Below are 13,476 nucleotides of genomic sequence, written 5' to 3' on the forward strand. Positions count from 1 at the left end.
ATGCAGCAGTATTTAATTTTGACAGTTTGGGTTTTAATACTTTTACCCCCTATGGTAGTGGGTTAGAATTGTGCGCCACTATGCGTGCACAGAATTCATGCCACCCCACAGATTTCTTTGCTTCCCCACAACAAAAATTACTTTCCAACAGGGAAGTAAAGGGAAGCTGCAAGAGTGGTCACATGCCCCTTTCCCAGAAGCCCCTGTGTGCATTGTTTTAGGCTCCCACGGTAGCTAGTGGAGAGGTAAATCACCGTGTTGGGGGAGGATTTGGGGACATCCATGGGCGTAGTTTGGAAGGCAGAGGGGGCATTGCCCCCCAGACAGAGGCAGGACATGGGGGGGGGGGGTCACATGCCTCTGTCCCCCACCCAAATTCTGAAAGTGCCGAACTGCCCAGGGCTTGCTCTGCTCAGCCTGCCAGGAGCGGGTGTCGGGGGCTCCATAATTCCCATGCTGCGCCTCTTTTCCCCCCCACCCCCATCCTCCATATCCCCTGGCACACTTCCGGCTCGTTCAGCGCTTCTCCCCACAATCTGGGCCCGGGCAGGAAGCGGAGGACATGGGACAGGGCAGTTTCTCTCCTCCCTGGTGAGGGAGGGTGGGCACTCTGGCTCGCTGATTGCAGCTGGATACAACCCCCTGGGTCCTAGTGCCAGTCATCTTCCCCTCCTACGTATGTGCCCTGTGTGACCATTGTCCTGTTTTAGGTACAAGGGTGAGTGCCTCTGGTGGGGGAAATGGGGTAAGGGGGTGGGAGAGGGCCAGGTGAAGAGAAGGGATGGGGCAGGGGACAATGGGGAGAGGAAGGGGGAGGGGATGAGGTAGAGGGCAGCTGCTGTACTTCTTGGAAGTGTCAGATCAACAGCCTTCCTCAAGGCTCAGTTCTTTCACCGATGCTGTTCAACGTGTACATCAACAACCTGCCAGCTACACTCTCGTGCAGGTTTAGCTCTGCCAATGACATCTGCGGCCGCTCCCAAGCTCAGGAATTGACACGGCTTTGAATGATGATATGAAGCTCATGGCAGACTATTGTAGTCGACAGTGCCTGCAGCCGAGCTTTTCCAAGGCCATTTCTAGTGTATTTCATCTGCACAATTCAAGCACAAGCCACGAGTTAAATGTGTTCCTCAGTGGCCAACACCTTCAGCATGAGCCAAACCCGGTTTACCTTTGTGTGACATTGGATAGGTCACTAACATACCGCAACCATTTGAGGAAGATGGCAGCCAAAGTCTGTGCTCTGAGCAGGTTGTTCTGAAAATTGGCTAGCTCAACCTGGGGTGTGAGCACCTGGATGCTTAAAACATCAGCCCTTGCCCTCTGCTATTCAACAGCAGAGTACTGTGCTCCTGTCTGTTATCACTCGTCTCACATGAGGCTTAACAAAGCATATTGTTGCCAGGACTTTATGGGCTAATCCGTTGCCACAGCTACCAATACTTGGTAATTTAGCACCGCCCCGTATTCACTGCGAGAAGGTCTCTGTCATGCTGCTGGCCAAGATCTGTGAGAATAGCAACCTGCCTTTGTAATCTGACTTCTTCAACCACCTGCCTCCTGGCCTGTCTTCTAGATGTCCTTTATGGTGATTTATGCCACTGCAGGACAAGACTGTGGAATCTGCTTGGCACAACGTGTGGTCGGTGACAGCAGTCATTAATCACTCTCTCGTCACTGACCCAACCACTTGTCCACCAGGTTTTGACTGGCCAAGGCACCTGTGGTCATCTCTGAACCGGTTTCGAACAGGACAGGGCAACTGTGTGGCCAATCTCTTTAAATGAGATTTTTCTAATGATCTACAATGCAGCTGCGGTCAACTTCAGACTGTCACATATCCTTGATGGGTGCCCACTGACTGACTTCGACAGTGGGGCACGTTGTGCATACGCATAGAGGGAAGTGGGGGAGGAAGGGGTATGGGATGGGGAAGAGAAGTGGATAGAGGAATGGAGGGGGGGCGCAGGGGAAGCCGGAGCCTGGCATGTGGCATCCCCTCGGTGGCAGCCGCTGGGGCTCCCCTGTTAAGCAGGTCCATCCCCTGCACTGGCAGCCTAGGTACCACTCGAGGTAGGGGGAAGGGAGCCAGTGAGTCAAAGGATCTTGCGTCACCCCCATACCCCAAGATAGCCATCAAACTATGCCTATGGGGATGCCCCAGCTGGTGGCTCCTATCAGCGCTGGGCTCAACTGCTAGTCCTGGCTGGGTTGGAGGCGGCGGAAGGGGGTCTTCCTCTTTCTCTGCACAGAGCAGTTGGGGCTGGGTCAGACCCACCCCCAGAAATCTCCCCCCATCTGCAGGAAGCTCCTCATCCCTCTCCCCACCGTTTTCCTGCACCTTCAATCTTCAGCTGTAGGGATAGGGGTCACTGTATGGGGAGCTGCTCCCCCATGCATCCAGACATCCCCCCACCCCGCCCGCCCCAAGAAGCCTCACCTCCTGCACCCAGAAGCTCCCCATGAGCCCCTCAGATCTGCCCCCCACCACCCCGCCGAAGCTGGACTCCCCCACTGAGCTGCCCACACCCAGATTGCCTCTCACACCACACCTGGATCCCCAGCACACTTGGACCCTGCTGGGCTGACCTTGCCTGCCCACACCTGGTGCACTTGGCATAGAGGGGCAGGGCCCTGGGGTGCTTCTGGGGCAGGGTTGGGTACAACCTCACTTCCTAGTATGTGTGTGGGGTGGAGGCAGGGTGATTTCCCACCTCTGTGCAGCCAGTGACCTGTGCTCCCCACTGCCATGTTGGAGCCTTCACTTTTATTTACTGACCAATAAAATTTTCAGAATTTTTAATATTTTGGCATGTAATTCCCTCAGGAGTAGTTATTATATAGGTGTGGATCCAATGGCAGCATGGCTCCCTAAAGAGCGGTGCAGACGTACATATATCAGGGTCATCGGAGAGGATCAAATCTGTTACCTTTGACACCAAAACCACAGGCTTCTAACATGGAGCTAAAGGAGTTCTCCAGTATCTGCTCCAAATAGCTGTTCAGGCTTTACCAGTTGCTGGGGCTTGCTACTACAGGGAGATGTGATCACACCATTTATCCAGTTGTTTTATGTGCATTAACAGACCTATGTGGGGATTCTTGCACAAGGCCTGCCTGAACTGTATTAGAAGAAAATTCAGCCAGTAATATTTGGGATATGGGTAGAGAATGGTCTAAATCAGTGGTTCTCAACCAGGGATACTCCTGGGGGTATGTAGAGGTCTTCCAGGGGCTACATCAACTCATTTAAATATTTGCCTAGTTTTACAACAGGCTACATAGTTTTACAACAGGCTACATAAAAAGTACTAGCGAAGTCAGTACAAACTAAAATTTCATACAATGACTTGTTTATACTGCTCTATATACTATATGCTGAAAGGTAAGTACAATATTCATATTCTAATTTATAATTATATGGTAAAGATTAGAAAGTCAGCAATTTTTCAGTAATAGCGTGGCTGTGACACTTCACTATTTTAGGTCTGATTTTTGTAAGCCAGTAGCTTTTAAGTGAGGTGAAACGTGAGGTATGCAGACAAGTCGGACCCTTGAAAGGGGTACAATAGTCTGGAAAGGTTGAGAGCCACTGGTCTAAAGACTTCAGTGCATGTTAATGAATATTGCTGATGTCAGATGTAGGAATTAGTGACATTTTAACTGTATCAGTTTCAGAAAAAACGTACGCATTTATCGTGAACACACGACATCCTAAGATAAGAAGACAGATAGAGCATGGAATGAACACAATAATATCCTCAGTGTTCGGAGAAAGTTACAAACTGCGGGTGAGTCCTGGATATGTGCTGTTAATAAGATACTCAAAGCTGTTTGTGCTTAACATTAACTTTCCTTTTGGCTTGTGTGAGGCACAAACCAAAATGGTTTCTGGAGGAAACTTGCAAATAAACAGATGTTCTTTAGTTGCCAAACTCAAAGTTCTGTGTTTTAGAGTGGTTTTTTTGTTTTGTTTTACATTCCTAGCAAGTAAGTGTCAAATTTTGCCCTCATTTATTTTTAATCTGATGAAGTTAAAAGCATTCAATGGATCCTATTGAGCAGAGGACATAAAATGTTGTTGTTGTTGTGAGAGTACCCAAAAGGGTAACCAAATTCATTCCTGCAAATGAAACTAATCTATAAAATACTGTGAACCATAACAACATTATACCAGTCTATTTTAATGTTGTACATAATGTGCATTGTAAGAGACCATTCAAGATGATGTGGCCAGTTATCACCTCCGCAGTCATAGGACAAGAAAGGGGTGGTTAGTGGGTTACAGCTTGTTGTAATAAACCACAAATCCAGTATCTTATTACCACTGATTGTGATAGCATCTCTGCAGTCATAGCACAAAAAAGGGGAGGTTAGTGGATTACAGACTAACGGGCCATTTTACCTTGAATGGGCTCTTATAACTTGTGTTAACGAATTATGCTAAACAATCTGTTCCACCTTGTATTTAGCGGTGACTCTCTTGAGTACCTTTTCCAAACACAGAGGAACAGCTCTGTGTAGCTCAGAAGCTTGCCTCTTTCATCAACAGAAGGTGGTCCAATAAAAGATATTACCTCACCCATCTTGCCTCTCTGATATCCTGGGACCAACATGGCTACAACAACACTGCAAACAATATGTGAGCATTTAGAATCATAGGTAGCCTACTCCATTTAGTACTATATTTCAGCTACATCATGATCTTTTGCAAAGCGTGGATTACCAGATCTGCAGATGAAGCTGGTTGTGTTAGGCATTTCCATCCCCACCAGGCCCCCTCCATCCCAAAAAAGGAATACGGTCTGACTAAAAGTGGGTGGAAACATAAAGTAGCACTAGTCCATTACAGTGTAACAGAAAAAGATGACTCAAAGGAATACAATTTGTGTAAATTAAATGTCAACTTTGGAATTCAACTTAGTTGGAATTATTTATGTCTTTCACCTCCAGATGTGTAGTCACTAAAGCCCAGATCCTAAGGTATGTACATGCCTAATGGATTTTATTTAAATGTACTTCACTTTGCAGATGGCCCTGGGAGAGATTTTCAGATCTGCACTTCAGAAACACATGATCAATTAGCTAATTGCTAATAAAGGGAGTTAAGTGCCTAAATTCTTTTGAGGATCTGGGCCTAGCTAACTATATATCAGGTTACATGTTTCTTCATATCTGTAAGAAAAATCAGAGATGCAAAATTATTATAGGGGGTGTTATGTGGATTGCAACAGTCTCAAGAGGACTTAGAGGTCATAAAGCAATAAATGAATTACATTGAAACCTGACTGTAGCATTTTCATCTGAGACTTGTTGAATGTTACTCCAGTATTGCTTAACGTTCTGTAAAGGAAATCAGTATTCATTTTGTTCAGACCAACATTCTGAATTTTCAAAAGGAAAAAAGCATATCTAATGATGAATGAACTGAAAAGTATATATCTTTTTAAAACTTCCTCTGGGATGAAAACATTGGCATCGTGTTCAACTAAGTGTTTTATACCATCATGTGTGAGCAGCACTTCACAAAGCAAATTGTGTATGTAAAATGTGTGATGCTAGGTCATGCATATCTGATACTTAGGCTAGGTTTACATTAAAAAAAGATTTGTTGCTATAGTTACAACGGCAAACTCCTCTATGAAAGATGCAGTTTATACTGGCAAAAAAATGCTTTTGCCAGTGCAACTTAGACTGGCTTGGCAAACTAAATAACCTATACTGGCAAAACACTTTTGTGCTGGTATAACTGTATCTACACTAGGGCTTTTGCCAGTATAGAAATGTCACAAAAAAATCCCATACCCAACCAGCGTTGCTGTACTGGTAAAAGTTTCTAATGTAGACCTGGCCTTAGACATTATTCCTAGAATTGCAGAAATATGTGCTCTGCGTGCATGAATAAATTATGTGTACAAATGACTATTTAGATGTCTAATAGCCATTTGTGCATGTCATTTTTGCAGTTGCCTGTACAATCACTGTAATTGCATGTGCAAGTTTTTCATGCACACATCTGTATATGCAATTCAGAAAATGTAGGCTCTGATAATTAGGTTTGCACTCAAATATACTTTTGATAATGCTGTCCCTTGGTAGGAAGACAATTAATATCCTTTCAGGCAAGAGAACTTCTAAGAAGTATATTTTGTGCTGTGAAGCCAGAATGAGGCACTAGGATATAGTCTATCCCCCAAAATAGGATTAGCTATTTTATTAGCAATTAGCTAGTTGATCCTGTGTTTCTGAAGTGCAGATCTGAAAATCTCTCCCATGGCCATCTGCACCATGAAGTACATATTTATAAACGGGTAAGATCTGGTTGGTAGTAGGCAGTCTTCATGTTCTACAGAAGTCTGCTAAAATGTGTGGTTTCAGCACATTTTTTACTGAGAAGACCATGGTATAGTCATGAGCATGGAATTTGAGCTTTAACTTGAATTTTTTTGCTGCTGTAAGATTAGACGCTTGTCAGACTAATGTAGTTTTCACCCTTCACTCTTGTCTTCGTGGCGCAAAAAATCTAGGACAAGTGAAGTTTGTCAGGTTAACGTTTTAAGGATGAGGAAATTCTGACAATACAGATATAGGCCATCTCTAGGGGCAAAAAGGAACTATAATCATAGGAGTTCAGTATTCAAATATCTCTTCGTGCAACTCCCTTGCCCATTATATTAAGTTTATTTGAAAGCATCACTGCACCTGCTAGTATCGCTAGGGTCACTGCTTTAACACTCTTTCTGCACCGTTGCTGTGTCCCCCTCTCGCCCCAATCACAAGGAAAGCAAGGGGAAAGTGAGTCAAATGTCAAAGCAGTGATGCTAGTGATAGACAGCTGTGTGGTATAGGGGATTAGAATGCTGCAGGGTCTCCATATCTGCAACTGCAGATTCAAATTCTATGGGTAAGTTTTGGGTTTTTTAAATAGGATGTCACATCTAAAGTATAAGTTGTAAGCTCTTTGCGGCAGAGATCATGCCTTACGTGGTTTTAAACATTTAATTTTTTTTTTTTTCCCTCCAGTTTGATTTCCAAGAAGTTGTCAAGAGTTTTTTCCCTCCAGGAAGCCATTTAGTTACCGGAGAAGACTTGAGCTTTTCCTATGAGTTCAAATCTGATGCCCTGTTTGATTTCTTCTATTGGTTTGGGATCAGCAAAAACACAGTTGCAGTGACTGGGAAAGTTTTGAATTTGTCCAATACCAGTCCGGAAAAGAAGGAAATAATCACTATGTTTCTAGAAAAAATGAGTGAACCTTATGTCCGTTTGAACAGTTTTTCAGACAGAAAATTCAGTGTTCCCTCGAGGTAGGTTGATATCATACAAGACAAAATCCTACTGTTACTGCTTTTTAATATACTGTAACTCAACCCCAATTATTTGAACTCTGATTATCTAAAATCAGGATTATACAAAATTCAGAAATGTCCCCTGAAACAAATTCTGGATGTCTGCAATTCCATTTTTTAAACCAGCAATTTCAAATGTCTCCTACATCATTTCAATAATTAGTGTGTACCTTCAGTTAAAGGTGAAGCTGTGCAGTGAGCAATGTAAAACCAACATCATTTAGCATATCTTTGTGACATAGAGAATGATTTTGTTATATACAACACAGGGCTTTGAAAAACCAAGCTCAGGTAATATTTACTCTTAACACTTTTCCTGCTCTAACCCATGCACGTATCATTAAAATCACTTGTATCACAGCCATAATTAGAGTGCAAGTTCTTTGGCAGAGAGGAGGGAAATCATGGCATGATTTATTTGGGCTGCAAAGGAATTTGCACATTTTTTGGTGTTGCATAAATAATTCTCTAAATCCAATAATCAAATGCCCCATAACCAATTGTCAACTAGTTTGTAAAAAAATATTTCATTGTTATAAGACTAAATTTGTAAAAATGTTCACCCAAGTTGAGTGCATACAGTAGGTAATTGTCCATGCTATTGGCAGGTTCTTTGTGTCTCCTCTGCAATCTTTTCAAAATGTCCTGCTTTTTTACAGGATGGCATGACTTGTGCACACATACCTGCAACCCACAATGTCAGCTGTAGACAGCTGAAATAAAACTTTGTTTTGGTTAATTACAGAAACTGGAGCTGTCTATGAGCTTTAATAGTGCTTTCCTGTGTTTTTTGTAGGTTTATTATGATTAAGATTTTTAAAACATGATATTTAAGAATACTTTGTGGTTTTTTAAAAGAAAAATAGAAATGGATGGGAGTTTCTGCTTTAGGTTATTTTGAGGGACTGGCTGTCCCCATCTCTCTCCTCTTGCTTCCTTTATCTCCTCCACCTTTTTTCTTTTTTGTCTTGTACCTCCTTTTCCTCTCATCTGTTCCATACTACTTTTCCCAATTTCATCTTTCCCTCCTCTTCTCTTCCCTTTCTTTATACTCTTCTCAGCCTCCCCCACTTTTCTTTAAAAAGAAGCTCTTTAACTCTTGACACATTAGAACTATAACCACTGTATCAAAAACCAACAGGAGGATAAGGAAAAGGAGATGGGAGAGAAGCAAGAAACAGCTCCACTTTTTTGCCAATTTGTAACTAACACAGTGACAAACTAATGCTCCTGCTCATAATGCACAAATAAAACTAAGCCCCCATCTTTCTGGATTGTCCAGTGCTTTAGCCTTGGCTACATCCCAACTATGCTAAACCTTCTAACCTTGTTGTAAATGTGTCCTGAGCTTGGTTACAGCTGAAAAGTGAACAGGGCCTAAAGTCTCCTCTGCACTATCCCCACAGCACAGTTAAAACATATTCCATTTTGTGGCATACATGGGAACTTAGTACAGTTTAGGGGTATGGTTAAGTCAAAGGCCCCATCTATGACAGAGAAACAGTTTTGACAGTTATAATTAAATTCTTTAGCCTATTGACTTGTCTTTTCGAATATATTTTGGAGCTTGGTCTGTGAATATTGTGCTGAACTATGTTCTAATCAGGCTAAAATTATTCTATCTAGAGAATTTAGCCTAATTCCCTCCACAGTTTTTGAATCTGGCTAGAACATGGCCCAGATATAGCCATGCAGTTCAGCCTGATCTATTAGAATGTGGGCTGAGATTCAACAGAGCTTAACAAACTTTGTCAAACTTGTGTGGTTTTTGGGTTTTTTTTGAGGACCTCTGGATATTCCCACTTGTGGGATCTGGCACCTCTGGCACTGAACTACCTTGAAAAGCTGCATGCTCTTGTATATAGAGTAGGGTGACTGCGTCACCATCACACAGGAACACTTGTGGAATCCCCAACAGACATGGCTTTTCAAGGCAGTTCTGCAGCTCAGCAATTCAGTGGTGTCAAATCCCACAAGCTGTGAATACCAGAGGCTACTCTTGAAGAACAATTACTGGTAAGCAACCTTTCTTTATAGAGGAGATGAGGCTTTAAATATGTGAAATACTACTAATTGTCCAGCAAAGGCTTTTTATCCCAAGAAGGGAAAATGTTTTCCCCTCCTCTTAACTTTCAGTGGGAGTTGGGTGTCTAGCTGCCCTGTGTGCTTCTGAAAATCTCCCTTAATCTCCTTTTTGGTGCTCTAGAGCACTCAGCTTCTTTACTCTTCAAACTTGTAACTAAATCACTTCTTGCTCATGCTTTGGTGGTGAGCCTTACTGGTTTGTTTATTTCTTAGTAGGCTTGTTGTAAACCATGCTCTTCTTACTATTTTTCAGATTCGGTAGATGCTTTTAACTGCAGTCTGACACCACAACCATCTTTAACAAATCCTCCTGTGAGAATATGTTGAACTCCACGAGTTCAAGAATCAGAAGGAAGACCAAAACTATTCATGAAATTGGTATACAAATCATAAGACTTTCAACTGAGAATGCAAATGCATATCAACGCATTGCAGGAGCGAGAAGTTTGAGAAGGGAGGAGTGAGGGAACTCTTCGTTGTTTGTGTCTTCTAGGATACCAGGAGGGGATTCTGCTCTATTCTTTACTCTTCCATCCCCCAGCATGATCCTCTTTCTTTTGAAAAGGGCATCTCCCTGGGAAGCAGAGTTGTCAGTGGGTATTGTGTGGCTCCTCCTTTCCTCTTTCCATAACACCAAGTCTGTTTGCTTACTACTGCAACACACACTGAACTCTTCTGTGATTGCTACTTCGCTTGCTTTGCCTAAACCCGGATGACGAGGTGATTAGCATGGTTCTCCTGAAGACTTGGCAATGTGAGAATAGGTCTCAAATTGTTGGTTAGGAAACTTATCACAGTGTTCCAATAAAGATCCAAGTTCGGCCCTGTCATCGCTGGCTGTGGAATCATATTTAAACACCTTTTTGCTGCAATTTCTGAACTTTCTTACAATGCTGGCCAAACTATGTTAAGCCAAACAATCTTCATTAAAAAATGTTTAAAACTGTTCTTTGATCCCTGTCCACACAAGTAAGCCTAGCAGGGTTACAAACTAGTTTTACTGCAATCTGTTTTGATCTATGTTTAAGTGTATTTTTAAACATGTTTCTGAGGCTGGTCAAGACTTGAGGACTGACCAGGCTGTTGTGAATCTAGAAGCTGGGTATAGTATCAAAGATTGTTTTCCCAGTCCTGGGAACCTGAGGTCCAACTGTTGATCTAGAAATTTGAGGGTGGGGGAATAGAATCTTGTGGTTAAGGCAGAGGACAGGGAATCAGAAGATCAAAATTCTGTTCCCACCTCAGCCACATGCTGCTTAAGCTCTCTGTGCTTCTATTTCCAAAAATATGTAAAATGGGAATAACATTTAATCTCTCTCTCAGGAGTGTTGAAGCTTCACTGATGTTTGTAAAACCCTTTCAGAGCCTCCCGTGGGAAGTGCTAAATGAGTCCAATGTTGCTATACTTGTACTTTTTTTTAAAGTGGTCTGGGTATGCTGCTATCTCACTTGGAGATGACTGAAATCTGACACTACAAGTTATGCCTTGAAGCAAGTACACTATCTTCTGGTACAGTAAACCAGTTAGTAAAAATCCTAAACTTGAATATTGTTACTTAAATCACAGTGTGTTTTGTTACTTAAAATGTTTTCCACTTATTGCTGTTCTTTTACAGGTAAAAAAATTTCAGTATAAAACCCATCAGTAGTAATAAATCTCTTTCCAAAGGAGGCTTTAAGACAAAACAAGGCTGTACATTCACTTTAGCTCTCATAGTTTGAGATTTATTTTTTTTATTATCTGTAATTTGTTAGTTTGATGTCTTCATTTATCTTGTGCGTTTTACTGGTAATATTTAAAGTGTCAGATGGGTCATGACTTTAAAAGCTTTTTAAAATCAGCCACTGTTAACAGTGGTTGAGCCATACATCATCTCCCCCGTTGAATGATTGATCATGGAAGAACTTCTTAAGAAACAGCTGCATACAGTACACATGGCTCCTGAGATTAAAATGACTGACATTCTTGATGACTTGGTGGAAGACTAAATTTCAGAGTATTTTGTAGACACTTCCAGATATTGGTGAGAATCCACATTGCCATAGACACTGGGAGCACCCTGGTAATTACGTTATGAATCAAAGAAAGACTTATGATAGCTGAGAACTTGTCTCTCTGCCACAAAATTCTTTCTTTCCAGGATACCTGTAAAGCAGGCCTTGGAAACTGTATTAATAGCAATCTTACATCTTGCAAAGTTTAGACTGAATAACAATATGAAAAATGGGATTCTGAATTTTAATAAGTGTTTTCAATTATGCAATTTGACATGGTGACAGCTGGCCCTGGTGACTAATTTTTTTCTATATGTATGGTGTCTGAATAAAACTGACTTTAGTAATAAACCTAATATACCATATCCTTTATAATCAACATTGTCATGAAGTTCTGTATTTTACTGCTGGCCTTCGTGTAATTTTATTAAGCTCATGCATACTGTACAGTAGTCTTTTTATTCTGTTTGAAGCTGTCTATTACTGTATATACTTGCTCAAATACCTTCATCTTGCTTGTTCAGAAAAATATTCTATGTGGAGTGGAATAATACTCACATTGTTAGAATACAGCATTAAATGTTGCTGGACTTCTCATATAAAGGGACTAGTCAACAAATTTTAAATATCTTTTAAACTAATTTTAGACATTTTCTACTATTGTATATGACACAAATATTTTGTACATTTTTTGTACTTCTGTTTAAAATGTTATTTCCAGTTCTAAAGATTTGTTTTTAATGTATGATTCTACCTTTGTAGGCATGTGCCAAAATTAGGGCTTTCAAGTGATTAAAAAAAATTAATCGCAGTTTAAATAAATGGTATTCTATTGTTCAATATTTTTGACGTTTTCTACATTTTCAAAGATTTTGAATTACAACACGCATACAGTGCTCACTCTATATTTTTTATTACAATAACTTGCACTGTAAAAAAACAAAATATTTTTCAATTCACCCAATACAAGCTGTTAGGATATAGATATTCAGGTCTGTTTGCAAAGGCCTATACTTTAAGAATTTAGGTGTATTTTTACCACTTAACTAGTTATGAAAGAAAGAAAGAATCACAGTTTGCCTGTTTGTAGGGCCTTTTCTCACTGTGACCATCTGAGGCCCTGTTCTTAAGCTAAGGCCTTTGGCTAAGCAGTGGGAGCAGCCATAAGCTGGGAAGTGAACGGTCACATCTTTACATTCCAAACTAGTCATATTGAAATAAGGCAATCTGGGGCTGTTAGGAAGGTGATCCGATCTATCACCTCCAGAAAAAGGGAAGAGCCTAGAACAGGGGCGGGCAAACCTTTTGGCCTGAGGGCCGCATCCGGTTTCTGAATTGTATGGAGGGTCGGTTAGGGGAGGCTGTGTCTCTCCAAACAGCCAGGCATGGCCCGGCCCCTGCCCTTGCCCCGGCCCCTGCCCTTGCCCCTACCCCTACCCCTTATCCTACCCCCCACTTCTCACCCCCTGGTGGCCCCCCAGGGACTCATAGATATTTAGGTCAGAAGGGACCATTATGATCATCTAGTCTGACTTGCACAACGCAGGCCACAGAATTTCACCCACCACTCCTGCAAAAAACCTCACACCTATATCTGTGCTACTGAAGTCCTCAAATCGTGGTTTAAAGATTTCAAGGAGCAGAGAATCCTCCAGAAAGTGACCCGTGCCCCATGCTACAGAGGAAGGCGAAAAACCTCCAGGGCCTCTTCCAATCTGCCCTGGAGGAAAATTCCTTCCTGACCCCAAATATGGCGATCAGCTAAACCCTGCGCATATGGGCAAGATTCATCAGCCAGATACTACAGAAAATTCTTTCCTGGGTAACTCAGATCCCACCCCATCTAATATCCCATCACAGGCCATTGGACCTATTAACTATGAATATTTAATTACCAAAACGATGTTATCTCATCATACCATCTCCTCCATAAACTTATCGACTCCTGCCCCATCCAATCCCCGCTGTTCCCTGATGGTCCCCTGGGGACTCATGCACCCCCCCCTCACTCTCAGTCTCCTGACCATGCCCGGACCCCCTGCCC

General features: G+C 42.1%; 1 protein-coding gene across 2 annotated transcripts in view; it reads left to right on the top strand.

Annotated features, from left to right (window-relative positions):
* MEDAG (mesenteric estrogen dependent adipogenesis) overlaps positions 1 to 12,218 on the top strand; it is a 33,150-nt gene extending 20,932 nt beyond the window's left edge. Inside the window, exons 3-5 of one of the 2 annotated variants that reach the window (XM_073341165.1) lie at positions 3,682 to 3,794; positions 7,027 to 7,310; positions 9,691 to 12,218. In XM_073341165.1, the coding sequence (XP_073197266.1) occupies positions 3,682 to 3,794; positions 7,027 to 7,310; positions 9,691 to 9,709 (416 nt within the window). In that variant the 3' untranslated portion in view covers positions 9,710 to 12,218. Of the gene's footprint in view, positions 1 to 3,675; positions 3,795 to 7,026; positions 7,311 to 9,690 lie in introns of both variants that reach the window. The other variant, XM_073341161.1, reaches the window with a different exon arrangement.
* The last annotated feature ends 1,258 nt before the right edge of the window (positions 12,219 to 13,476 follow it).

This window comes from Lepidochelys kempii, chromosome 1 (genome assembly GCF_965140265.1).
Source record: "Lepidochelys kempii isolate rLepKem1 chromosome 1, rLepKem1.hap2, whole genome shotgun sequence".
NCBI lineage: Eukaryota > Metazoa > Chordata > Testudines > Cheloniidae > Lepidochelys > Lepidochelys kempii.